Source organism: Chiloscyllium plagiosum, unplaced genomic scaffold, assembly GCF_037043375.1.
Source record: "Chiloscyllium plagiosum isolate Xiang-an unplaced genomic scaffold, Cpla_swu_hap1 HiC_scaffold_46, whole genome shotgun sequence".
Lineage (NCBI taxonomy): Eukaryota > Metazoa > Chordata > Chondrichthyes > Orectolobiformes > Hemiscylliidae > Chiloscyllium > Chiloscyllium plagiosum.
The window spans coordinates 3,387,586-3,415,377 of record NW_028270184.1 but is presented as its reverse complement, the minus strand read 5'-3'; the positions used below and the strand labels follow the sequence as shown (position 1 = coordinate 3,415,377).

The 27,792-nt window shown below is 50.9% G+C and overlaps 1 protein-coding gene across 1 annotated transcript in view; it reads left to right on the top strand.

The window, feature by feature from the left end:
- bbs1 (Bardet-Biedl syndrome 1) overlaps positions 1 to 27,792 on the top strand; it is a 58,988-nt gene that overhangs the window by 26,406 nt on the left and 4,790 nt on the right. The window contains exons 10-15 of the mRNA XM_087983831.1: positions 194 to 314; positions 2,139 to 2,297; positions 6,160 to 6,229; positions 10,294 to 10,452; positions 24,781 to 24,914; positions 25,533 to 25,667. Of these exons, the coding sequence (XP_087839957.1) occupies positions 194 to 314; positions 2,139 to 2,297; positions 6,160 to 6,229; positions 10,294 to 10,452; positions 24,781 to 24,914; positions 25,533 to 25,667 (778 nt within the window). The remainder of the gene's footprint in view (positions 1 to 193; positions 315 to 2,138; positions 2,298 to 6,159; positions 6,230 to 10,293; positions 10,453 to 24,780; positions 24,915 to 25,532; positions 25,668 to 27,792) is intronic.

The window sequence follows — 27,792 nt, the reverse complement described above, 5'->3', positions numbered from 1 at the left end:
CATCTCTGTAAGCTGCTCCTTCAAGATGTGGCCATTGACTGAGTTCTGAATCGCCTGGCCCCCCTCCCCCAGTATCCCCTGAAGTGGCTCAATCCTAGACTCTGCCTGATGGCTGCTCCCGGGAAGTGTTCGGGGGTAATTGGCTGCATGGTGGTTAGTGCGAGATGAATGCGAGGTGTTGTTGCCTTTCCAGAGACTCGAAACGGCCCAAGCAGTGTATCGAGCTGAATTCGCAGCCCGTTGGTCTGGTACGACTGAACAAGAACATTGTGTTGGGCTGTGGGAAGGAGATGCTGCATGCCTACACTCAGAAGGTAAAGACCCAGGCGAATAAGTCAGGCCCTGAAGCCCCGAGTTTGGACATTGGACACACACCAGGGTGCTCTGGCCCCTCGTGTTTATCACATTGATTTCATGTCACTTTGTTTCATAAACAGTCAAAGCACAATGTCCTTTGTTGGGAACATAGATACAGGAGGAAGCCATTCAGCACCTTAAACCTGCCCTCCATTCTGTTCAAAATCATTGGTGAGGGAGTGGGTAGTGTCAGTGGGTCAGTGCTGAGGGAGTGGGCACTGTCAGAGGGTCAGCGCTGAGGGAGCGGGCACTGTCAGAGGGTCAACGCTGAGGGAGTGCTGCACTGTTGGAGGGTCAGTGTGAGGGAGTGGGCACTGTTAGAGGGTCAGTGCTGAGGGAGTGGGCACTGTCAGAGGGTCAGCACTGAGGGAGCGGGCACTGTCAGAGGGTCAACGCTGAGGGAGTGCTGCACTGTTGGAGGGTCAGTGTGAGGGAGCGGGCACTGTCGAAGGTTCAGTGCTGAGGGAGCGGGCACTGTCAGAGGATCAGTGCTGAGGGAGCGGGCACTGTCAGAGGGTCAGTGCTGAGGGAGCGGGCACTGTCAGAGAGTCAGTGCTGAGGGAGCGGGCACTGTCAGAGGATCAGTGCTGAGGGAGCGGGCACTGTCAGAGAATCAGTGCTGAGGGAGCGGGCACTGTCAGAGGATCAGTGCTGAGGGAGCGGGCACTGTCGGAGGGTCAGTGCTGAGGGAGTGGGCACTGTCTGATGTACCATCTTACATACAATACTTTATACTGAGTCCCATCTGCCCTGTTGGGAGGGTGGTGGTGAACGCGTTTGTACAGACAGCACAGGAAAGAGCACTCTTCAAAAACCAGGAGGCTGAGAGAAGTCAGAGAAACTGCAGAGACCCATTTGCCTCAGGTCGATTATCGTGAAAATGCTTGAATCTGTGCTGTAAGAAGGTCCTGACTGATCACATGGACAGTAATGGGGGGCTTCAGCTGAGAGAATTGGCTTTGTGGAACGTGAAATCGTGTTAACGTTTCCTGAGGATGTAACAAGCTGAATAGATAAGGAAGTGGACACCAGTACATTCCCTGAAAGGTTTTATTCCGGTTCAGGTCAAGTGTTTGCAAACAAAATTAACGCACGTGAGAGACCGGGCAGAGTCGACGTTGAGAAGGAGCTGGGTGTCTGTGTTCAGGAATCACCGAGGGTTAACCTGTTGGTGCATCGGGCAATGGGGAAGGTCAGTGCTGTGCCGGCCTCTCTCACAGGAGGCTCTGCCAGGGAGTAGGGGTGCCTTGCTCGGGCTGTATTGTGCCTGGGTGAGAGGTTCCCGGAGTATTGCGTGTGGGGTTCTGGTCTCCTTATCCCTGGAAGGTTATAGTTGTCTGAGAGAGAGTACGATAGAGTGATGGCTCGGGTGTTGCGATAGTCCCTGAGGGATTCTCTCTGTAGTTTGGAGGAATGTGAGGTGATCTGGGTGAAGAACACAACGTTTTTACAAAAGCCCTCGATGGGGGTCAGTGGGGGAGGTTACCCCACCTCCTCCTGACAGTGCTGGGGGGTGGGGTTAAAGGGGCATTGTGTACCTGGAGGGGAGTGAGCTGGAATTCAGCCTCAGGGGAAGGGGTCGGCCATTTTGGACTGAGATGGGGAGGAATGTCTTCACCAGCAGCGTGGGAATTCCCGCAGGGGAACGGAGACTCCGACAGTGAGAGCGGGAGGTTTAGAGGTGTGAGAGATCTGGAGGGTGTAGGCCGGGGGGGGGGCTGAGGGCTGAATTGGTGGGGTCAGCCGGCTGGCCTGTTCCCTTGTGTTCTCGTCCTGTCCAGGGGAAGAAACTGTGGACGGTGCAGCTGTCAGCTCCAATCACCACCATGGGGCTGATGGATCACAAGGTGAAGGGATTCCAGGCTCTCTTAGTGGCTCTGGCCAACTCCGAGGTTCACCTCTACAGGGAGAAGATCCTGGTCAACGTCATCCAGACACAGGTACGAAACCCGCCACACTGGTACACCCATCATTAACACCCCCTCCCTGCCTCTGTGACCCCCACCGGCCCCAACACCCCCTCCCTGCCTCTGTGACCCCCACCGGCCCCAACACCCCCTCCCTGCCTCTGTGACCCCCACCGGCCGCTACACCCCCTCCCTGCCTCTGTGACCCCCACCGGCCCCAACACCCCCTCCCTGCCTCTGTGACCCCCACCGGCCCCAACACCCCCTCCTTGCCTCTGTGACCCCCACCGGCCGCTACACCCCCTCCCTGCCTCTGTGACCCCCAACAGGCCGCTACACCCTCTCCCTGCCTCTGTGACCCCCACCGGCCCCAACACCCCCTCCCTGCCTGTGTGACCCCCACCGGCCGCTACACCCCCTCCCTGCCTCTGTGACCCCCACCGGCCCCAACACCCCCTCCTTGCCTCTGTGACCCCCACCGGCCGCTACACCCCCTCCCTGCCTCTGTGACCCCCACCGGCCCCAACACCCCCTCCCTGCCTGTGTGACCCCCACCGGCCGCTACACCCCCTCCCTGCCTGTGTGACCCCCACCGGCCGCTACACCCCCTCCCTGCCTCTGTGACCCCCACCGGCCCCAACACCCCCTCCCTGCCTGTGTGACCCCCACCGGCCGCTACACCCCCTCCCTGCCTCTGTGACCCCCACCGGCCCCAACACCCCCTCCCTGCCTCTGTGACCCCCACCGGCCGCTACACCCCCTCCCTGCCTCTGTGACCCCCAACAGGCCGCTACACCCTCTCCCTGCCTCTGTGACCCCCACCGGCCGCTACACCCCCTCCCTGCCTCTGTGACCCCCACCGGCCGCTACACCCCCTCCCTGCCTCTGTGACCTCCACCGGCCGCTACACCCTCTCCCTGCCTCTGTGACCCCCACCGGCCGCTACACCCCCTCCCTGCCTCTGTGACCCCCACCTGCCCCAACACCCCCTCCCTGCCTGTGTGACCCCCACCGGCCCCAACACCCCCTCCCTGCCTCTGTGACCCCCAACAGGCCGCTACACCCCCTCCTTGCCTCTGTGACCCCCACCGGCCGCTACACCCCCTCCCTGCCTCTGTGACCCCCAACAGGCCGCTACACCCGCTCCTTGCCTCTGTGACCCCCACCGGCCGCTACACCCTCTCCCTGCCTCTGTGACCCCCACCGGCCGCTACACCCCCTCCCTGCCTCTGTGACCCCCACCGGCCCCAACACCCCCTCCTTGCCTCTGTGACCCCCACCGGCCGCTACACCCCCTCCCTGCCTCTGTGACCCCCACCGGCCGCTACACCCTCTCCCTGCCTCTGTGACCCCCACCGGCCCCAACACCCCCTCCCTGCCTCTGTGACCCCCAACAGGCCGCTACACCCCCTCCCTGCCTCTGTGACCCCCACCGGCCCCTACACCCCCTCCCTGCCTCTGTGACCCCCACCGGCCGCTACACCCCCTCCCTGCCTCTGTGACCCCCACCTGCCCCAACACCCCCTCCCTGCCTCTGTGACCCCCACCGGCCCCTACACCCCCTCCCTGCCTCTGTGACCCCCACCGGCCCCTACACCCCCTCCCTGCCTCTGTGACCCCCACCGGCCCCTACACCCCCTCCCTGCCTCTGTGACCCCCACCGGCCCCTACACCCCCTCCCTGCCTCTGTGACCCCCACCGGCCGCTACACCCCCTCCCTGCCTCTGTGACCCCCACCTGCCCCAACACCCCCTCCCTGCCTCTGTGACCCCCTCCAACATATACACCCCCTCCCTGCCTCTGTGACCCCCACCGGCCGCTACACCCCCTCCCTGCCTCTGTGACCCCCACCGGCCCCTACACCCCCTCCCTGCCTCTGTGACCCCCACCGGCCGCTACACCCCCTCCCTGCCTCTTTGACCCCCACCGGCCGCTACACCCCCTCCCTGCCTCTGTGACCCCCACCGGCCACTACACCCCCTCCCTGCCTCTGTGACCCCCACCGGCCGCTACACCCCCTCCCTGCCTCTGTAACCACCTCCAGCCCCCTACACCCCCTCCCTATCTCTGTAACCTCCTCCCGGCCCTACACCTCCTCCCTGTCTCTGTAACCTCCTCATGACCCTACACCACCTCCCTATCTCTGTCACCCCCTCCAGCCCTTACACCCCCTCCCTATCTCTGTAACCCCCTCCAGCCCCTACACCCCCTCCCTATCTCTGTAACCCCCTCCAGCACCTACACCCCCTCCCTATCTCTGTCACCCCCTCCAACCCCTACACCCCCTCCCTATCTGTAACCCCCGCCAGCCCCTACACCCGCTCCCTATCTCTGTAACCCCCTACAGCCCCTCCCTATCTCTGTCACCCCCTCCAGCCCCTACACCCCCTCCCTATCTCTGTCACCCCCTCCAGCCCCTAAACCCCCTCCAGCCCCTACACCCCCTCCCTATTTCTGTAACCCCTTCCAGCGCCTACAGCCCCTCCCTATCTCTGTAACCCCCTCCAGCCCCTACACCCCCTCCCTATCTCTGTAACCCCCTCCAACCCCTACACCCCCTCCCTATCTCTGTAACCCCCTCCAGCCCCTACACCCCCTCCCTATCTCTGTCACCCCCTCCAGCCCCTACACCCCCTCCCTATCTCTGTCACCCCCTCCAGCCCCTACACCCCCTCCCTATCCCTGTAACCCCCTCCAGCCCCTACACCCCCTCCCTATCTCTATAACCCCCTCCAGCCCCTACACCCCCTCCCTTCCCTGTCACCCCCTCCGGCCCCTACACCCCCTCCCTATCTCTGTCACCCCCTCCAGCCCCTACACCCCCTCCCTATCTCTGTCACCCCCTCCAGCCCCTACACCCCCTCCCTATCTCTGTCACCCCCTCCAGCCCCTAAACCCCCTCCAGCCCCTACACCCCCTCCCTATCTCTGTAACCCCCTCCAGCCTCTACACCCCCTCCCTATCTCTGTAACCCCCTCCAGCCCGTACACCCCCTCCCTATCTCTGTAACCCCCTCCAGCCTCTACACCCCCTCCCTATCTCTATAACCCCCTCCAGCCCCTACACCCCCTCCCTATCTCTGTAACCCCCTCCAGCCTCTACACCCCCTCCCTATCTCTATAACCCCCTCCAGTCCCTACACCCCCTCCCTATCTCTGTAACCCCCTCCAGCCTCTACACCCCCTCCCTATCTCTGTAACCCCCTCCAGCCTCTACACCCCCTCCCTATCTCTGTAACCCCCTCCAGCCTCTACACCCCCTCCCTATCTCTATAACCCCCTCCAGCCCCTACACCCCCTCCCTATCTCTATAACCCCCTCCAGCCCCTACACCCCCTCCCTATCTCTGTAACCCCCTCCAGCCTCTACACCCCCTCCCTATCTCTATAACCCCCTCCAGCCCCTACACCCCCTCCCTATCTCTGTAACCCCCTCCAGCCCCTACACCCCCTCCCTATCTCTATAACCCCCTCCAGCCCCTACACCCCCTCCCTATCTCTGTAACCCCCTCCAGCCTCTACACCCCCTCCCTATCTCTATAACCCCCTCCAGCCTCTACACCCCCTCCCTATCTCTGTAACCCCCTCCAGCCCCTACACCCCCTCCCTATCTCTATAACCCCCTCCAGTCCCTACACCCCCTCCCTATCTCTATGACCCCTCGCCGTGGGATGTGTGTGTTGCTGCATTTCCAGCCCCTTGCCCGTCCCTGCGATTGCTGGGTGCACCTCTGGGAGCCTGGGCCCCTGACTCAGGAATTCCTACCCTCCGTCTATCCGCCTCTCTCCCCCTCTCCAGCTCTGTGTCCGTTTGGAATGGTGGCTTTTATCCGACGCGGTGCTCTGCTGCCACTCGGCATCACTCACTCATTACTCACGGCTGCCCCTTTTCTCTCAGGACATTGTCACCAGCCTGTGCTTTGGCAGGTATGGACGTGAGGATGGGACCCTCATCATGACCACAAAAGGTGGGTCTCTCTCGCTCTCTCGTCGCGACCCCTCTCCCCCCCCACCCCGCCTGTTCTCTCTGCCTGCTGTTGCTGCTCTACTGTGTCCCCCACCTCTCTCCACACTCACTGCTCCATCTGCCTCTCTGTGTACGACCCCAACCTCAATTCCAGTTTCCGCCGGTTTTGAACCCCACTCCTCATATCTCTGACCCTCCCTCTCTCCTCCTCTGCCTCATTCTCCCACAGGGATAGGCCGTTCAGCCCATCAAGCCTGCACCACCATTCCACAAATTCTGGCTCAGTGGTTAGCACTGCTGCCTCCCAGCACCAGGGACCTGGGTTCAATTCCACTCTCTGGACAACTGGCTGTGTGGAGTTTACACATTCGCCCCTCCGGTTTCATCCCACAGTCCAAAGATGTGCAGATGAGGGTGGATTGGCCGTGGGAAATTGTCCCATAGTGCCCAGGGATGTGCAGGTTAGGGTGGATTGGCTGTGGGAAATTGTCCCATAGTGCCCAGGGATGTGCAGGTTAGGGTGGATTGGCCGTGGGAAATTGTCCCATAGTGCCCAGGGATGTACAGGTTAGGGTGGAATGGTCATGGGGAAATTGTCCCATAGTGCCCAGGGATGTACAGGTTAGGGTGGATTGACCGTGGGAAATTGTCCCATAGTGCCCAGGGATGTGCAGGTTAGGGTGGATTGGCAGTGGGAAATTGTCCCATAGTGCCCAGGGATGTGCAGGTTAGGGTGGATTGGCCGTGGGAAATTGTCCCATAGTGCCCAGGGATGTACAGGTTGGGGTGGATTGGCCGTGGGAAATTGTCCCATAGTGCCCAGGGATGTACAGGTTAGGGTGGATTGGCCGTGGGAAATTGTCCCATAGTGCCCAGGGATGTACAGGTTAGGGTGGATTGACCATGGGAAATTGTCCCATAGTGCCCAGGGATGTGCAGGTTGGGGTGGATTGACCATGGGAAATTGTCCCATAGTGCCCAGGGATGTGCAGGTTAGGGTGGATTGACTGTGGGAAATGCAGGGTTGCAGGAATCGGGTGCGGGGGTGGGTCTGGGTGAGAAGCTCTTGGGAGGGTCACTGAGGCCCTGTTGGGCCGAATGGCCTGTTTCCACATAGTAGGGATTCTGTGACTTACCCCGATGCCATATCCTGTGATATCTTTAATATCTAAAAACCTATCGATGCTAATCCTGCACACTTTCACTGACTGAGCCTCCGCTGTTGCAGAGAATTCCCAAACTTTCCCACCCTTCGGTACTCTTCCTGTCAATCCTCGGTGGCCTACACCATACCTCGGGGTGTGTTCCCTGTTACGAGAGAGCCCCAGGCAGGGAAACCATCCTTTTCACATCCATCACAAACTAGTGCAGGGTAGTCTGGATATGGTTTGACCGAGGCTGCGTGCAACTGCTGTATCACATCTTCACTCCCCATCAGTATTACTTATGGAGAGGAGGAATCTACATCCCTCTAATCGAAATCACTTTGCTGAAATAGCTTAGTTTGAGAAACTTGGAAGGGTTAGACTGGAAGGTCTGTTTCTGTTCTGTACAACTCTGTGGTCATAAAGCACTCTGTCTGCTGTCCCCCTCATCAAACACCCCCAGGGACAGGGACAGCACGGGGTTAGATACAGAGTAAAGCTCACTCTATACTGTCCCCCATCAAACACCCCAGGACAGGGACAGCACGGGGTTAGATACAGAGTAAAGCTCACTCTATACTGTCCCCCATCAAACACCCCCAGGACAGGGACAGCACGGGGTTAGATACAGAGTAAAGCTCCTCTGCACTGTCCCCCCATCAAACACTCCCAGGACAGGGACAGCACGGGGTTAGATACAGAGTAAAGCTCCCTGTACACTGTCCCCCCATCAAACACCGACAGGGACAGCACGGGGTTAGATACAGAGTAAAGCTCCCTCTACACTGTCCCCCCATCAAACACCGACAGGGACAGCACGGGGTTAGGTACAGAGTAAAGCTCCCTCTACACTGTCCCCCAATCAAACACTCCCAGGGACAGGGACAGCACGGAGTTAGATACAGAGTAAAGCTCCTCTACACTGTTCCCCATCAAACACTCCAGGACAGGGACAGCACGGGGTTAGATACAGAGTAAAGCTCCTTCTACACTCTCCCCCATCAAACACTCTCAGGACAGGGACAGCACGGGGTTAGATACAGAGTAAAGCTCCCTCTGCACTGTCCCCCCCCCCATCAAACACTCCCAGGACAGGGACAGCACGGGGTTAGATACAGAGTAAAGCTCCCTCTGCACTGTCCCACCCCCCCATCAAACACTCCCAGGACAGGGACAGCACGGGGTTAGATACAGAGTAAAGCTCACTCTACACTGGCCCCGCATCAAACACTCCCAGGACAGGGACAGCACGGGGTTAGATACAGAGTAAAGCTTCCTCTACACTGTCCCCGCATCAAACACTCCCAGGACAGGGACAGCACGGGGTTAGATACAGAGTAAAGCTTCCTCTACACTGTCCCCGCATCAAACACTCCCAGGACAGGGACAGCACGGGGTTAGATACAGAGTAAAGCTCCCTCTGCACTGTCCCCCCCCCCATCAAACACTCCCAGGACAGGGACAGCACGGGGTTAGATACAGAGTAAAGCTCCCTCTGCACTGTCCCCCCCCCCATCAAACACTCCCAGGACAGGGACAGCACGGGGTTAGATACAGAGTAAAGCTCACTCTACACTGTCCCCGCATCAAACACTCCCAGGACAGGGACAGCACGGGGTTAGATACAGAGTAAAGCTTCCTCTACATTGTCCCCGCATCAAACACTCCCAGGACAGGGACAGCACGGGGTTAGATACAGAGTAAAGCTTCCTCTACACTGTCCCCGCATCAAACACTCCCAGGACAGGGACAGCACAGGGTTAGATACAGAGTAAAGCTCCCTCTTCACTGTCCCCCTCATCAAACACTCCCAGGGACAGGGACAGCACGGGGTTTGATACAGAGTAAAGCTCTCTCTACACTGTTCCCCCATCAAACACCCCCTACAACCCACCCTTCCAACCTGGCACCTTCCCCTGCCACCACAGGAATTGCAAAACCTGTGCCCACACCTCCTCCCAAGGCCCTAAAGGAGCCTTCCACATCCATCAAAGTTTTACCTGCACATCCACTAATATCATTTCTTGTATCCGTTGATCCCGATGCAGTCTCCTCTTCATTGGGGAGACTGGACGCCTCCTAGCAGAGCACTTTAGGGAACATCTCTGGGATACCCGCACCAATCAACCACACCGCCCCGTGGCCCAACATTTCAACTCCCCCTCCCACTCTGCTGAGGACATGGAGGTCCTGGGTCTCCTTCACCGCCGCTCCCTCACCACCAGACGCATGGAGGAAGAACGCCTCATCTTCCGCCTCGGAACACTTCAACCCCAGGGCATCAATGTGGACTTTAACAGTTTCCTCATTTCCCCTTCCCCCACCTCACCCCAGTTCCAAACTTCCAGCTCAGCACTGTCCCCATGACTTGTCCTACCTGCCTATCTTCTTTTCCACCTATCCACTCCACCCTCCTCCCTGACCTATCACCTTCATCCCCTCCCCCACTCACCTATTGGACTCTATGCTACTTTCTCCCCACCCCCACCCCCACCCTCCTCTAGCTTATCTCTCCACCCTTCAGGCTCTCTGCCTTTATTCCTGATGAAGGGTTCATGCCCGAAACATCGATTTTCCTGATCCTCGGATGCTGCCTGAACTGGTGTGCTTTTCCAGCACCACTAATCCAGTATCCTGGATACAGACGGCCTTCCTTGTGTCTCCTTTTGAAGCTCTGCTTTTGCAGTGAAAGACAGCAGCCAGCCGTTGAGCTTGGGCTGTCTCACGGTCTCTCACACTCACACCCATGCACCTCTTCCCCCCTCACCCCTCCCCATCTGCCCCCTCACTATCACCTGTTGCCACTCACCTTGTGTCCCTGCTGCTGCTGCTGCTGCAGCTTCCTATAGCCTGGTCAGTCACTGTGTGTGCTGCTGTTTACTGTTCCCTCTAACTTGCAGCTCTCCCTCTTCCCTCACAGGGGGTGGGCTCATCATTAAGATCCTGAAGAGAACCGCCGTGTTCGAGGACAAAGACACCAGCCCTGGGCCCCCTCTGGCACAGAGCATTAAGCTGAGCATCCCAAAGAAAACCAAGCTGTATGTGGATCAGACCCTGAGGGAGAGGGAGAACGCTGTGGGTGAGTAACACTAACAAGGCATTTCCACAGCAAGACCGAGGTGGGGAGGGAGCAGTGACCGAAGCACAGCCCTGTGATCTCCGGGAGCCTGGGCTGACAGGTATACCTGTAGGCAAGGTGCTGTTCTACAGCAGGGGCATCACACCATCTCAGTTTGCTGAGTGCAGGGTGGAGTGGAACAGTCCCTCCCAGACAGGTAGAGGCTATTTGCAGCAGAACATGATTGACCATTCTATTATACATCAAAGGGTGGCTGTTTAAACAGCACACTGCAGCACCCAGTCGAGAGACTATTTAAAGAGGGCCCAGTCTACAGAGTCCGTTTATACAGGGCCCAGTCGACAGAGTCTGTATAAACAGGGCCCAGTCGACAGAGTCTGTATAAACAGGGCCCAGTCGACAGAGTCTGTATAAACAGGGCCCAGTCGACAGAGTCTGTATAAACAGGGCCCAGTCGACAGAGTCTGTTTAAACAGGGCCCAGTCGACAGAGTCTGTTTAAACAGGGCCCAGTCGACAGAGTCTGTTTAAACAGGGCCCAGTCGACAGAGTCTGTTTAAACAGGGCCCAGTCGACAGAGTCTGTTTAAACAGGGCCCAGTCGACAGAGTCTGTTTAAACAGGGCCCAGTCGACAGAGTCTGTTTAAACAGGGCCCAGTCGACAGAGTCTGTATAAACAGGGCCCAGCCTACACAGTCTGTATAAACAGGGCCCAGTCTACAGAGTCTGTATAAACAGGGCCCAGTCTACAGAGTCTGTTTAAACAGCACCCAGCCTACAGAGTCTGTATAAACAGGGCCCAGTCTACAGAGTCCGTTTATACAGGGCCCAGCCTACAGAGTGTGTATAAACAGGGCCCAGCCTACAGAGTGTGTATAAACAGGGCCCAGTCTACAGAGTCTGTATAAACAGGGCCCAGTCTACAGAGTCTGTATAAACAGGGCCCAGTCTACAGAGTCTGTTTAAACAGGGCCCAGTCTACAGAGTCTGTATAAACAGGGCCCAGCCTACAGAGTGTGTATAAACACGGCCCAGCCTACAGAGTCTGTATAAACAGGGCCCAGTCTACAGAGTCTGTATATACAGGGCCCAGTCTACAGAGTCTGTATATACAGGGCCCAGTCTACAGAGTCTGTTTAAACAGGGCCCAGTCTACAGAGTCTGTATAAACAGGGCCCGGTCTACAGAGTCTGTATAAACAGAGCCCAGTCTACAGAGTCCGTTTATACAGGGCCCAGTCTACAGAGTCTGTTTAAACAGGGCCCAGTCGACAGAGTCTGTATAAACAGGGCCCAGTCTACAGAGTCTGTTTAAACAGGGCCCAGTCTACAGAGTCTGTATAAACAGGGCCCAGTCTACAGAGTCTGTATAAACAGGGCCCAGTGTACAGAGTCTGTTTAAACAGGGCCCAGTGTACAGAGTCTGTTTAAACAGGGCCCAGTGTACAGAGTCTGTTTAAACAGGGCCCAGTCTACAGAGTCTGTTTAAACAGGGCCCAGTCTACAGAGTCTGTTTAAACAGGGCCCAGTCTACAGAGTCTGTATAAACAGGGCCCAGTCTACAGAGTCTGTTTATACAGGGCCCAGTCTACAGAGTCTGTATAAACAGGGCCCAGTCTACAGAGTCTGTTTAAACAGGGCCCAGTCGACAGAGTCTGTATAAACTGGGCCCAGCCTACAGAGTCTGTTTAAACAGGGCCCAGTCTACAGAGTCTGTTTAAACAGGGCCCAGTCTACAGAGTCTGTATAAACAGGGCCCAGTCTACAGAGTCTGTATAAACAGGGCCCAGTCTACAGAGTCTGTATAAACAGGGCCCAGTCGACAGAGTCTGTTTAAACAGGGCCCAGTCGACAGAGTCTGTTTAAACAGGGCCCAGTCTACAGAGTCTGTATAAACAGGGCCCAGTCTACAGAGTCTGTATAAACAGGGCCCAGTCTACAGAGTCTGTATAAACAGGGCCCAGTCTACAGAGTCTGTTTAAACAGGGCCCAGTCTACAGAGTCTGTTTAAACAGGGCCCAGTCTACAGAGTCTGTATAAACAGGGCCCAGTCTAAGAGTCTGTTTAAACAGGGCCCAGTCTACAGAGTCTGTTTAAACAGGGCCCAGTTTACAGAATCCGTTTAAACAGCACCCAGTTTACAGTCTATTAAAACAGCACCCAGTCTACAGTGTATTTAAACAGCGCCCAGTCTACAGTGTATTAAAACAGCACCCAGTCTACAGTGTATTAAAACAGCGCCCAGTCTACAGTGTATTAAAACAGCACCCAGTCTACAGTGTATTTAAACAGCGCCCAGTCTACAGTGTATTAAAACAGCACCCAGTCTACAGTGTATTAAAACAGCACCCAGTCTACAGTGTATTTAAACAGCACCCAGTCTACAGTGTATTAAAACAGCACCCAGTCTACAGTGTATTTAAACAGCGCCCAGTCTACAGTGTATTAAAACAGCACCCAGTCTACAGTGTATTTAAACAGCACCCAGTCTACAGTGTATTAAAACAGCGCCCAGTCTACAGTGTATTTAAACAGCACCCAGTTTACTGTCTATTAAAACAGCACCCAGTCTACAGTGTATTTAAACAGCGCACAGTCTACAGTGTATTAAAACAGCACCCAGTCTACAGTGTATTAAAACAGCGCCCAGTCTACAGTGTATTAAAACAGCACCCAGTCTACAGTGTATTTAAACAGCACCCAGTTTACTGTCTATTAAAACAGCACCCAGTCTACAGTGTATTTAAACAGCGCACAGTCTACAGTGTATTAAAACAGCGCCCAATCTACAGTGTATTAAAACAGCGCCCAGTCTACAGTGTATTTAAACAGCGCCCAGTCTACAGTGTATTAAAACAGCACCCAGTCTACAGTGTATTAAAACAGCACCCAGTCTACAGTGTATTAAAACAGCACCCAGTCTACAGTGTATTAAAACAGCGCCCAGTCTACAGTGTATTAAAACAGCACCCAGTCTACAGTGTATTAAAACAGCACCCAGTTTACTGTCTATTAAAACAGCACCCAGTCTACAGTGTATTTAAACAGCGCCCAGTCTACAGTGTATTTAAACAGCACCCAGTCTACAGTGTATTAAAACAGCGCCCAATCTACAGTGTATTTAAACAGCGCCCAGTCTACAGTGTATTAAAACAGCGCACAGTCTACAGTGTATTAAAACAGCACCCAGTCTACAGTGTATTAAAACAGCACCCAGTCTACAGTGTATTAAAACAGCGCCCAGTCTACAGTGTATTAAAACAGCGCCCAGTCTACAGTGTATTTAAACAGCGCCCAGTCTACAGTGTATTTAAACAGCGCCCAGTCTACAGTGTATTTAAACAGCGCCCAGTCTACAGTGTATTTAAACAGCGCCCAGTCTACAGTCTATTTAAACAGCACCCAGTCTACAGTCTATTTAAACAGCACCCAGTCTACAGTGTATTTAAACAGCACCCAGTCTACAGTGTATTAAAACAGCACCCAGTTTACAGTCTATTAAAACAGCACCCAGTCTACAGTGTATTTAAACAGCGCCCAGTCTACAGTGTATTAAAACACCACCCAGTCTACAGTGTATTAAAACAGCACCCAGTCTACAGTGTATTAAAACAGCACCCAGTCTACAGTGTATTAAAACAGCGCCCAGTCTACAGTGTATTAAAACAGCGCCCAGTCTACAGTGTATTAAAACAGCACCCAGTCTACAGTGTATTAAAACAGCGCCCAATCTACAGTGTATTTAAACAGCGCCCAGTCTACAGTGTATTAAAACAGCGCCCAGTCTACAGTGTATTAAAACAGCGCCCAGTCTACAGTGTATTAAAACAGCACCCAGTCTACAGTGTATTAAAACAGCGCCCAGTCTACAGTGTATTAAAACAGCGCCCAGTCTACAGTGTATTTAAACAGCACCCAGTCTACATTGTATTTAAACAGCGCCCAGTCTACAGTCTATTAAAACAGCACCCAGTCGACAGTGTATTTAAACAGCGCCCAGTCTACAGTGTATTTAAACAGCACCCAGTTTACAGTCTATTTAAACAGCACCCAGTCTACAGTGTATTAAAACAGCGCCCAGTCTACAGTGTATTAAAACAGCGCCCAGTCTACAGTGTATTTAAACAGCACCCAGTCTACATTGTATTTAAACAGCGCCCAGTCTACAGTCTATTAAAACAGCACCCAGTCGACAGTGTATTTAAACAGCGCCCAGTCTACAGTGTATTTAAACAGCACCCAGTTTACAGTCTATTTAAACAGCACCCAGTCTACAGTGTATTAAAACAGCGCCCAGTCTACAGTGTATTAAAACAGCGCCCAGTCTACAGTGTATTTAAACAGCACCCAGTCTACAGTGTATTTAAACAGCACCCAGTTTACAGTCTATTTAAACAGCACCCAGTCTACAGTGTATTAAAACAGCGCCCAGTCTACAGTGTATTAAAACAGCGCCCAGTCTACAGTGTATTAAAACAGCGCCCAGTCTACAGTGTATTTAAACAGCACCCAGTTTACAGTCTATTAAAACAGCGCCCAGTCGACAGTGTATTTAAACAGCGCCCAGTCTACAGTGTATTTAAACAGCACCCAGTCTACAGTGTATTTAAACAGCACCCAGTTTACAGTCTATTTAAACAGCACCCAGTCTACAGTGTATTAAAACAGCACCCAGTCTACAGTGTATTTAAACAGCACCCAGTTTACAGTGTATTAAAACTGCACCCAGTCTACAGTGTATTTAAACAGCGCCCAGTCTACAGTGTATTTAAACAGCACCCAGTCTACAGTGTATTTAAACAGCACCCAGTTTACAGTCTATTAAAACAGCACCCAGTCGACAGTGTATTAAAACAGCACCCAGTCTACAGTGTATTAAAACAGCACCCAGTCTACAGTGTATTTAAACAGCGCCCAGTCTACAGTGTATTAAAACAGCACCCAGTCTACAGTGTATTTAAACAGCACCCAGTTTACAGTCTATTAAAACAGCACCCAGTCTACAGTGTATTTAAACAGCACCCAGTCTACAGTGTATTTAAACAGCGCCCAGTCTACAGTGTATTTAAACAGCACCCAGTCTACAGTGTATTTAAACAGCACCCAGTTTACAGTCTATTAAAACAGCACCCAGTCGACAGTGTATTAAAACAGCACCCAGTCTACAGTGTATTAAAACAGCACCCAGTCTACAGTGTATTTAAACAGCGCCCAGTCTACAGTGTATTTAAACAGCGCCCAGTCTACAGTGTATTAAAACAGCACCCAGTCGACAGTGTATTAAAACAGCACCCAGTCTACAGTGTATTTAAACAGCACCCAGTCTACAGTGTATTTAAACAGCACCCAGTCTACAGTGTATTAAAACTGCACCCAGTCTACAGTGTATTTAAACAGCGCCCAGTCTACAGTGTATTTAAACAGCGCCCAGTCTACAGTGTATTAAAACAGCACCCAGTCTACAGTGTATTTAAACAGCACCCAGTCTACAGTGTATTAAAACTGCACCCAGTCTACAGTGTATTTAAACAGCGCCCAGTCTACAGTGTATTTAAACAGCACCCAGTTTACAGTCTATTAAAACAGCACCCAGTCTACAGTGTATTTAAACAGCACCCAGTTTACAGTGTATTAAAACTGCACCCAGTCTACAGTGTATTTAAACAGCGCCCAGTCTACAGTGTATTTAAACAGCGCCCAGTCTACAGTGTATTTAAACAGCACCCAGTCTACAGTGTATTTAAACAGCACCCAGTTTACAGTCTATTAAAACAGCACCCAGTCGACAGTGTATTAAAACTGCACCCAGTCTACAGTGTATTTAAACAGCGCCCAGTCTACAGTGTATTTAAACAGCACCCAGTTTACAGTCTATTAAAACAGCACCCAGTCGACAGTGTATTAAAACAGCACCCAGTCTACAGTGTATTTAAACAGCGCCCAGTCTACAGTGTATTAAAACAGCGCCCAATCTACAGTGTATTTAAACAGCGCCCAGTCTACAGTGTATTAAAACAGCACCCAGTCTACAGTGTATTTAAACAGCACCCAGTTTACAGTGTATTAAAACTGCACCCAGTCTACAGTGTATTTAAACAGCGCCCAGTCTACAGTGTATTAAAACAGCACCCAGTCTACAGTGTATTTAAACAGCACCCAGTCTACAGTGTATTAAAACTGCACCCAGTCTACAGTGTATTAAAACAGCGCCCAGTCTACAGTGTATTAAAACTGCACCCAGTCTACAGTGTATTTAAACAGCGCCCAGTCTACAGTGTATTTAAACAGCACCCAGTCTACAGTGTATTTAAACAGCGCCCAGTCTACAGTGTATTAAAACAGCACCCAGTCTACAGTGTATTAAAACAGCGCCCAGTCTACAGTGTATTAAAACAGCACCCAGTCTACAGTGTATTTAAACAGCGCCCAGTCTACAGTGTATTAAAACTGCACCCAGTCTACAGTGTATTTAAACAGCGCCCAGTCTACAGTGTATTTAAACAGCACCCAGTTTACAGTCTATTAAAACAGCACCCAGTCGACAGTGTATTAAAACTGCACCCAGTTTACAGTCTATTAAAACAGCACCCAGTCTACAGTGTATTAAAACTGCACCCAGTCTACAGTGTATTAAAACAGCGCCCAGTCTACAGTGTATTTAAACAGCGCCCAGTCTACAGTGTATTTAAACAGCGCCCAGTCTACAGTGTATTTAAACAGCGCCCAGTCTACAGTGTATTTAAACAGCGCCCAGTCTACAGTCTATTTAAACAGCACCCAGTCTACAGTCTATTTAAACAGCACCCAGTCTACAGTGTATTTAAACAGCACCCAGTCTACAGTGTATTAAAACAGCACCCAGTTTACAGTCTATTAAAACAGCACCCAGTCTACAGTGTATTTAAACAGCGCCCAGTCTACAGTGTATTAAAACAGCACCCAGTCTACAGTGTATTAAAACAGCACCCAGTCTACAGTGTATTTAAACAGCACCCAGTCTACAGTGTATTAAAACTGCACCCAGTCTACAGTGTATTAAAACAGCACCCAGTCTACAGTGTATTAAAACAGCGCCCAGTCTACAGTGTATTTAAACAGCGCCCAGTCTACAGTGTATTTAAACAGCACCCAGTTTACAGTCTATTAAAACAGCACCCAGTCTACAGTGTATTTAAACAGCACCCAGTCTACAGTGTATTAAAACAGCGCCCAGTCTACAGTGTATTAAAACAGCACCCAGTTTACAGTCTATTAAAACAGCACCCAGTCTACAGTGTATTTAAACAGCGCCCAGTCTACAGTGTATTTAAACAGCACCCAGTTTACAGTCTATTAAAACAGCACCCAGTTTACAGTGTATTTAAACAGCGCCCAGTCTACAGTGTATTAAAACTGCACCCAGTCTACAGTGTATTAAAACAGCGCCCAGTCTACAGTGTATTTAAACAGCACCCAGTCTACAGTGTATTAAAACAGCGCCCAGTCTACAGTGTATTTAAACAGCACCCAGTTTACAGTCTATTAAAACAGCACCCAGTCTACAGTGTATTTAAACAGCACCCAGTCTACAGTGTATTTAAACAGCGCCCAGTCTACAGTGTATTAAAACAGCGCCCAATCTACAGTGTATTAAAACAGCACCCAGTCTACAGTGTATTTAAACAGCACCCAGTCTACAGTGTATTTAAACAGCACCCAGTCTACAGTGTATTAAAACAGCGCCCAGTCTACAGTGTATTTAAACAGCACCCAGTCTACAGTGTATTAAAACAGCACCCAGTCTACAGTGTATTAAAACAGCACCCAGTTTACAGTGTATTTAAACAGCACCCAGTTTACAGTGTATTTAAACAGCACCCAGTCTACAGTGTATTAAAACAGCGCCCAATCTACAGTGTATTAAAACAGCACCCAGTCTACAGTCTATTTAAACAGCACCCAGTCTACAGTGTATTTAAACAGCGCCCAGTCTACAGTGTATTAAAACAGCACCCAGTTTACAGTCTATTTAAACAGCACCCAGTCTACAGTGTATTAAAACAGCACCCAGTCTACAGTCTATTTAAACAGCACCCAGTCGACAGTGTATTTAAACAGCGCCCAGTCTACAGTGTATTTAAACAGCGCCCAGTCTACAGTGTATTAAAACAGCACCCAGTCTACAGTGTATTAAAACAGCACCCAGTCGACAGTGTATTTAAACAGCGCCCAGTCTACAGTGTATTTAAACAGCGCCCAGTCTACAGTGTATTAAAACAGCACCCAGTTTACAGTGTATTTAAACAGCACCCAGTCTACAGTGTATTAAAACAGCACCCAGTCTACAGTGTATTAAAACAGCACCCAGTTTACAGTCTATTTAAACAGCACCCAGTCTACAGTGTATTTAAACAGCGCCCAGTCTACAGTGTATTAAAACAGCACCCAGTCTACAGTCTATTTAAACAGCACCCAGTCGACAGTGTATTTAAACAGCGCCCAGTCTACAGTGTATTAAAACAGCACCCAGTCTACAGTCTATTTAAACAGCACCCAGTTTACAGTCTATTTAAACAGCACCCAGTCTACAGTGTATTTAAACAGCGCCCAGTCTACAGTGTATTAAAACAGCACCCAGTCTACAGTCTATTTAAACAGCACCCAGTCTACAGTGTATTTAAACAGCACCCAGTCTACAGTGTATTAAAACAGCACCCAGTTTACAGTCTATTTAAACAGCACCCAGTCTACAGTGTATTAAAACAGCACCCAGTTTACAGTCTATTTAAACAGCACCCAGTCTACAGTGTATTAAAACAGCACCCAGTCTACAGTGTATTTAAACAGCACCCAGTCTACAGTGTATTAAAACAGCACCGAGTTTACAGTCTATTTAAACAGCACCCAGTCTACAGTGTATTAAAACAGCACCCAGTCTACAGTGTATTTAAACAGCACCCAGTCTACAGTGTATTAAAACAGCACCCAGTCTACAGTGTATTAAAACAGCGCCCAGTCTACAGTGTATTAAAACAGCACCCAGTCTACAGTGTATTAAAACAGCACCCAGTCTACAGTGTATTTAAACAGCACCCAGTTTACAGTCTATTAAAACAGCACCCAGTCTACAGTGTATTTAAACAGCGCCCAGTCTACAGTGTATTAAAACAGCACCCAGTTTACAGTCTATTAAAACAGCACCCAGTCTACAGTGTATTTAAACAGCGCCCAGTCTACAGTCTATTAAAACAGCACCCAGTCTACAGTCTATTTAAACAGCACCCAGTCTACAGTGTATTAAAACAGCACCCAGTCTACAGTGTATTTAAACAGCACCCAGTCTACAGTGTATTAAAACAGCACCCAGTCTACAGTGTATTAAAACAGCGCCCAGTCTACAGTGTATTAAAACAGCACCCAGTCTACAGTGTATTAAAACAGCACCCAGTCTACAGTGTATTTAAACAGCACCCAGTTTACAGTCTATTAAAACAGCACCCAGTCGACAGTGTATTTAAACAGCGCCCAGTCTACAGTGTATTAAAACAGCACCCAGTTTACAGTCTATTTAAACAGCACCCAGTCTACAGTGTATTAAAACAGCACCCAGTTTACAGTCTATTTAAACAGCACCCAGTCTACAGTGTATTTAAACAGCGCCCAGTCTACAGTGTATTAAAACAGCACCCAGTTTACAGTCTATTTAAACAGCACCCAGTCTACAGTGTATTAAAACAGCACCCAGTCTACAGTGTATTTAAACAGCACCCAGTTTACAGTCTATTAAAACAGCACCCAGTCTACAGTGTATTTAAACAGCACCCAGTCTACAGTGTATTAAAACAGCGCCCAGTCTACAGTGTATTAAAACAGCACCCAGTTTACAGTCTATTAAAACAGCACCCAGTCTACAGTGTATTTAAACAGCGCCCAGTCTACAGTGTATTTAAACAGCACCCAGTTTACAGTCTATTAAAACAGCACCCAGTTTACAGTGTATTTAAACAGCGCCCAGTCTACAGTGTATTAAAACTGCACCCAGTCTACAGTGTATTAAAACAGCGCCCAGTCTACAGTGTATTTAAACAGCACCCAGTCTACAGTGTATTAAAACAGCGCCCAGTCTACAGTGTATTTAAACAGCGCCCAGTCTACAGTGTATTTAAACAGCACCCAGTTTACAGTCTATTAAAACAGCACCCAGTCTACAGTGTATTTAAACAGCACCCAGTCTACAGTGTATTTAAACAGCGCCCAGTCTACAGTGTATTAAAACAGCGCCCAATCTACAGTGTATTAAAACAGCACCCAGTCTACAGTGTATTTAAACAGCACCCAGTCTACAGTGTATTTAAACAGCACCCAGTCTACAGTGTATTAAAACAGCGCCCAGTCTACAGTGTATTTAAACAGCACCCAGTCTACAGTGTATTAAAACAGCACCCAGTCTACAGTGTATTTAAACAGCACCCAGTCTACAGTGTATTAAAACAGCACCGAGTTTACAGTGTATTTAAACAGCGCCCAGTCTACAGTGTATTAAAACAGCACCCAGTCTACAGTCTATTTAAACAGCACCCAGTTTACAGTCTATTTAAACAGCACCCAGTCTTTAGTGTATTTAAACAGCGCCCAGTCTACAGTGTATTAAAACAGCACCCAGTCTACAGTCTATTTAAACAGCACCCAGTCTACAGTGTATTTAAACAGCACCCAGTCTACAGTGTATTAAAACAGCACCCAGTTTACAGTCTATTTAAACAGCACCCAGTCTACAGTGTATTAAAACAGCACCCAGTTTACAGTCTATTTAAACAGCACCCAGTCTACAGTGTATTAAAACAGCACCCAGTCTACAGTGTATTTAAACAGCACCCAGTCTACAGTGTATTAAAACAGCACCGAGTTTACAGTCTATTTAAACAGCACCCAGTCTACAGTGTATTAAAACAGCACCCAGTCTACAGTGTATTTAAACAGCACCCAGTCTACAGTGTATTAAAACAGCACCCAGTCTACAGTGTATTAAAACAGCGCCCAGTCTACAGTGTATTAAAACAGCACCCAGTCTACAGTGTATTAAAACAGCACCCAGTCTACAGTGTATTTAAACAGCACCCAGTTTACAGTCTATTAAAACAGCACCCAGTCTACAGTGTATTTAAACAGCGCCCAGTCTACAGTGTATTAAAACAGCACCCAGTTTACAGTCTATTAAAACAGCACCCAGTCTACAGTGTATTTAAACAGCGCCCAGTCTACAGTCTATTAAAACAGCACCCAGTCTACAGTCTATTTAAACAGCACCCAGTCTACAGTGTATTAAAACAGCACCCAGTCTACAGTGTATTTAAACAGCACCCAGTCTACAGTGTATTAAAACAGCACCCAGTCTACAGTGTATTAAAACAGCGCCCAGTCTACAGTGTATTAAAACAGCACCCAGTCTACAGTGTATTAAAACAGCACCCAGTCTACAGTGTATTTAAACAGCACCCAGTTTACAGTCTATTAAAACAGCACCCAGTCGACAGTGTATTTAAACAGCGCCCAGTCTACAGTGTATTAAAACAGCACCCAGTTTACAGTCTATTTAAACAGCACCCAGTCTACAGTGTATTAAAACAGCACCCAGTTTACAGTCTATTTAAACAGCACCCAGTCTACAGTGTATTTAAACAGCGCCCAGTCTACAGTGTATTAAAACAGCGCCCAGTCTACAGTGTATTTAAACAGCACCCAGTTTACAGTCTATTAAAACAGCACCCAGTCGACAGTGTATTTAAACAGCGCCCAGTCTACAGTGTATTAAAACAGCACCCAGTTTACAGTCTATTTAAACAGCACCCAGTCTACAGTGTATTAAAACAGCACCCAGTTTACAGTCTATTTAAACAGCACCCAGTCTACAGTGTATTTAAACAGCGCCCAGTCTACAGTGTATTAAAACAGCGCCCAGTCTACAGTGTATTAAAACAGCGCCCAGTCGACAGTGTATTTAAACAGCGCCCAGTCTACAGTGTATTAAAACAGCACCCAGTTTACAGTCTATTTAAACAGCACCCAGTCTACAGTGTATTAAAACAGCACCCAGTCTACAGTGTATTAAAACAGCACCCAATCTACAGTGTATTAAAACAGCGCCCAGTCTACAGTGTATTAAAACAGCGCCCAGTCTACAGTGTATTTAAACAGCACCCAGTCTACAGTGTATTAAAACAGCGCCCAGTCTACAGTGTATTTAAACAGCGCCCAGTCTACAGTGTATTAAAACAGCGCCCAGTCTACAGTGTATTTAAACAGCACCCAGTCTACAGTGTATTAAAACAGCACCCAGTCTACAGTGTATTAAAACAGCACCCAATCTACAGTGTATTAAAACAGCACCCAATCTACAGTGTATTAAAACAGCGCCCAGTCTACAGTGTATTAAAACAGCGCCCAGTCTACAGTGTATTAAAACAGCACCCAGTCTACAGTGTATTAAAACAGCGCCCAATCTACAGTGTATTTAAACAGCGCCCAGTCTACAGTGTATTAAAACAGCACCCAGTCTACAGTGTATTTAAACAGCGCCCAGTCTACAGTGTATTAAAACAGCGCCCAATCTACAGTGTATTTAAACAGCACCCAGTCTACAGTGTATTAAAACAGCACCCAGTCTACAGTGTATTTAAACAGCGCCCAGTCGACAGTGTATTAAAACAGCACCCAGTCTACAGTGTATTTAAACAGCACCCAGTCTACAGTGTATTAAAACAGCGCCCAGTCTACAGTGTATTTAAACAGCGCCCAGTCTACAGTGTATTAAAACAGCGCCCAGTCTACAGTGTATTAAAACAGCACCCAGTCTACAGTGTATTAAAACAGCACCCAGTCTACAGTGTATTAAAACAGCACCCAGTCTACAGTGTATTAAAACAGCACCCAGTTTACAGTCTATTAAAACAGCACCCAGTCTACAGTGTATTTAAACAGCGCCCAGTCTACAGTGTATTAAAACAGCGCCCAGTCTACAGTGTATTAAAACAGCGCCCAATCTACAGTGTATTTAAACAGCGCCCAGTCTACAGTGTATTTAAACAGCGCCCAGTCGACAGTGTATTAAAACAGCGCCCAGTCTACAGTGTATTTAAACAGCGCCCAGTCTACAGTGTATTAAAACAGCACCCAGTCTACAGTGTATTAAAACAGCACCCAGTCTACAGTGTATTTAAACAGCACCCAGTCTACAGTGTATTAAAACAGCACCCAGTTTACAGTGTATTAAAACAGCGCCCAGTCTACAGTGTATTTAAACAGCGCCCAGTCTACAGTGTATTAAAACAGCGCCCAGTCTACAGTGTATTAAAACAGCGCCCAATCTACAGTGTATTAAAACAGCACCCAGTCTACAGTGTATTTAAACAGTGCCCAATCTACAGTGTATTTAAACAGCACCCAGTCTACAGTGTATTTAAACAGCGCCCAATCTACAGTGTATTTAAACAGCACCCAGTCTACAGTGTATTAAAACAGCGCCCAGTCTACAGTGTATTAAAACAGCGCCCAATCTACAGTGTATTAAAACAGCACCCAGTCTACAGTGTATTTAAACAGCGCCCAGTCTACAGTGTATTAAAACAGCACCCAGTCTACAGTCTATTAAAACACCGCCCAATCTACAGTCTATTTAAACAGCGCCCAGTCTACAGTCTATTAAAACACCACCCAATCTACAGTCTATTTAAACAGTGCCCAGTCTACAGTCTATTAAAACAGCGCCCAGTCTACAGTCTATTAAAACAGCGCCCAGTCTACAGTCTATTTAAACAGCGCCCAGTCTACAGTGTATTAAAACAGCACCCAGTCTACAGTCTATTAAAACAGCACCCAGTCTACAGTCTATTAAAACAGCGCCCAGTCTACAGTCTATTTAAACAGCGCCCAGTCTATAAAACACCCGGCCGTGTTTTATTCCCCCCGAGTGAGGCTTCCCGGTAACGGGCCGTGTTTTATTCCCCTCTGGGTGAGGATTCCCGGTAACGGGCCGTGTTGTATTCCCCCCCAGGTGCAGATTCCCAGTAACGGGGCCGTGTTTTATTCCTCTCTGGGTGCAGATTCCCGGTAACGGGCCGTATTTTATTCCCCCCGGGTGAGGATTCCCGGTAACGGGCCGTATTTTATTCCCCCCGGGTGAGGATTCCCGGTAACGGGCCGTGTTTTATTCCCCTCTGGGTGAGGATTCCCGGTAACGGGCCGTGTTTTATTCCCCCCGGGTGAGGATTCCCGGTAACGGGCCGTGTTTTATTCCCCTCTGGGTGAGGATTCCCAGTAACGGGCCGTGTTTTATTCCCTCCTGTGTCTGGCAGCTATGCATCGGGCCTTCCAGATGGACCTGTACCGTCTACGTCTCAGCGCGGCTCGGGAATACGCCAGGGCTCTCGAAGCAAGCATGGGGCCTGTCTCTGCTGACCCGCAGGAGCCCCTGAAGATGAATGCTGTGGTGAGGGTACATCTCTGTCCTGGCCTCTCTATCTGCCCCCTGTAGCCCAGCATGACAACAAGTACTTGACTGTTGGACTGGGGCCTGTGACTTTTGCCTGAATCCGTGCCCTCTCTGAATGGGAGCACCTTCTGCCTCACTAACATCCAGTCCATTTGATGGCTTCGGTCCCGCAGGGGTCGATGTCCTCTGCTTCCCCAGCCTGACCTCTTCCCTGGTCAGTCTCCCTCTGCTCCCTCCTCTCAACGATCCTCCTGAAGTCAGAGAGCAGAATGGGTTGAGGGGAGGGGGGTGTGTGGCAAGATTGCCATCAGTAATGCAAAGCTCTGGTGTGTCTCGAACAGAGCCTGGGAGCAGATCATTCTCAGTGGGAGTGATTGCGAGCTTAGTAAAGGCGTTGTGGTGTGACTGCCCCACTCACATCTGTATTGGTGAAACATTCGATCTGGCTCACTTCAGTGACCGGACTCTCCAGGTCCGGTGACCTTGGCACAGAGATGCACCACGCCCGCGCTCTCCCTTTTAGAATCGGCACACATCCCCGAGCGGTGGTCGGGGTTGGGGGTGGTGGTGAAGGGTATCTGCAAACAGAGTCTGAGTGGCCTGTCCCTGCCGCAGGTCCAGGGGATCGGGCCGGTGTTTAAGCTGACCCTGAACGTACAGAACACGTCGGCCACCAGACCAGCGATCAACCTGCACATCAGCTTCCTGTTCGATGAGAACCTCTACTCCATCAAGAGAGCTTTCTTTAAGGTACCTAGAACCCGCTCGCACAGCAGGATCCCAGGCTGGGTGGGGGTAGGCTGCGAAGTGGGCTGATTTGATGAATCATAGGATCCCTGCAGCATGGAGGCAGGCCATTCGGTCCATCTAGTCCATTCCCCCCCCCCCCCCCCAACCCAGACCCTATCCCTGTAACCTTGCACGTCCAACGACCCATCCACCCTAACCTGCACATCCCTGGACACTATGGGACAATTTCCCACGGCCAATCCACCCTAACCTGCACATCCCTGGGCACTATGGGACAATTTCCCACGGCCAACCCACCCTAACCTGCACATCCCTGGTCACTATGGGACAATTTCCCATGGCCAATCCACCCTAACCTGCATATCCCTGGGCACTATGGGACAATTTCCCACGGCCAATCCACCCTAACCTGCACACCCCTGGACACTATGGGACAATTTCCCACGGCCAATCCACCCTAACCTGCACATCCCTGGACACTATGGGACAATTTCCCACGGCCAATCCACCCTAACCTGCACATCCCTGGGCACTATGGGACACTGTCCCCACGGCCAATCCACCCTAACCTGCACATCCCTGGACACTATGGGACAATTTCCCACGGCCAATCCACCCTAACCTGCACATCCCTGGGCACTATGGGACAATTTCCCACGGCCAACCCACCCTAACCTGCACATCCCTGGTCACTATGGGACAATTTCCCATGGCCAATCCACCCTAACCTGCATATCCCTGGGCACTATGGGACAATTTCCCACGGCCAATCCACCCTAACCTGCACACCCCTGGACACTATGGGACAATTTCCCACGGCCAATCCACCCTAACCTGCACATCCCTGGACACTATGGGACAATTTCCCACGGCCAATCCACCCTAACCTGCACATCCCTGGGTACATTGGGACAATTTCCCACGGCCAATCCACCCTAACCTGCACATCCCTGGACACTATGGGACAATTTCCCACGGCCAATCCACCCTGACCTGCACATCCCTGGGCACTATGGGACAATTTTCCACGGCCAATCCACCCTAACCTGCACATCCCTGGACACTATGGGACAAACCCCACACAGACAGTCGCCTGAAGGTGGTGTTGGACCTGGGAGGCAAGCAGTGCGATCCACTGAGCTACAGTGTCAAGGCCTGAGTGAAATGTCTCCCTGCTTCCACGTCCCCATCACGGCCCGCCCATCTCCTGCTGGTTGTGCAGCGTGTGCGTTCTCCTGCTATCACCGATCGGTCTGTCAGAGAGCGACAACTTTGCCTGAAAGTCAGCGAATTGCCGGCCTTTCATTGACTCGATACTGTCCAAGTGCAGAAGGGGGAAAGCCGGACAGTATTGGGAGTTGGTTGTGGGCTGGAAGCGGGCCCAGGTCATGGGTAACAGTCCCTGCTGACACTTGTCATTCTGTGTGAGAGAGGGAGCTGACCTTGGTCACACGCTGTTCACCTTTCACTTCCGAATGTCGGTGACCGCACCGCTCCCCTCCCCCTGCCCCGACCGGCTGTGACGGGCTGCAAGTGCGTGATCTTTCCAGGAACACCGTCTCCAGTCAACCGGGAAGTGGGGAGCCACAGGCCGTGTCGCAAGAGCATCTGTAACTCAGCAGCAGACCACACACTGCAGCAACTGACCTCGCCACTCAGCTGGGTTGCACACAGGCAGGAGGTTTGGCACGCGCCCCTCCGCTCCTCCTCCTGCTCCTCCTCCTCCCCCCCCCCCCCCCCCCGACAATGCGGTGCCCCCTCAGCACTGACCCTCCAACCGTGCGGCGCTCCCTTAGCACTGACCCTCCGACAGTGCAGCACTCCCTCAGCACTGACACTCCGACAGTGCGGGACTCCCTCAGCACTGACCCTCCGACAGTGCCCCTCCCTCAGCACTGACCCTCCGACAGTGCGGCACTCCCTCAGCACTGACCGTCCGACAGTGCGGCACTCCCTCAGCACTGACCCTCGGATAGTGCGGGACTCCCTCAGCACTGACCCTCCGACAGTGTGGCACTCCCTCAGCACTGACCCTCCGACAGTGCCCCTCCCTCAGCACCGACCCTCCGACAGTGCGGCACTCCCTCAGCACTGACCCTCCGACAGTGCCCCTCCCTCAGCACTG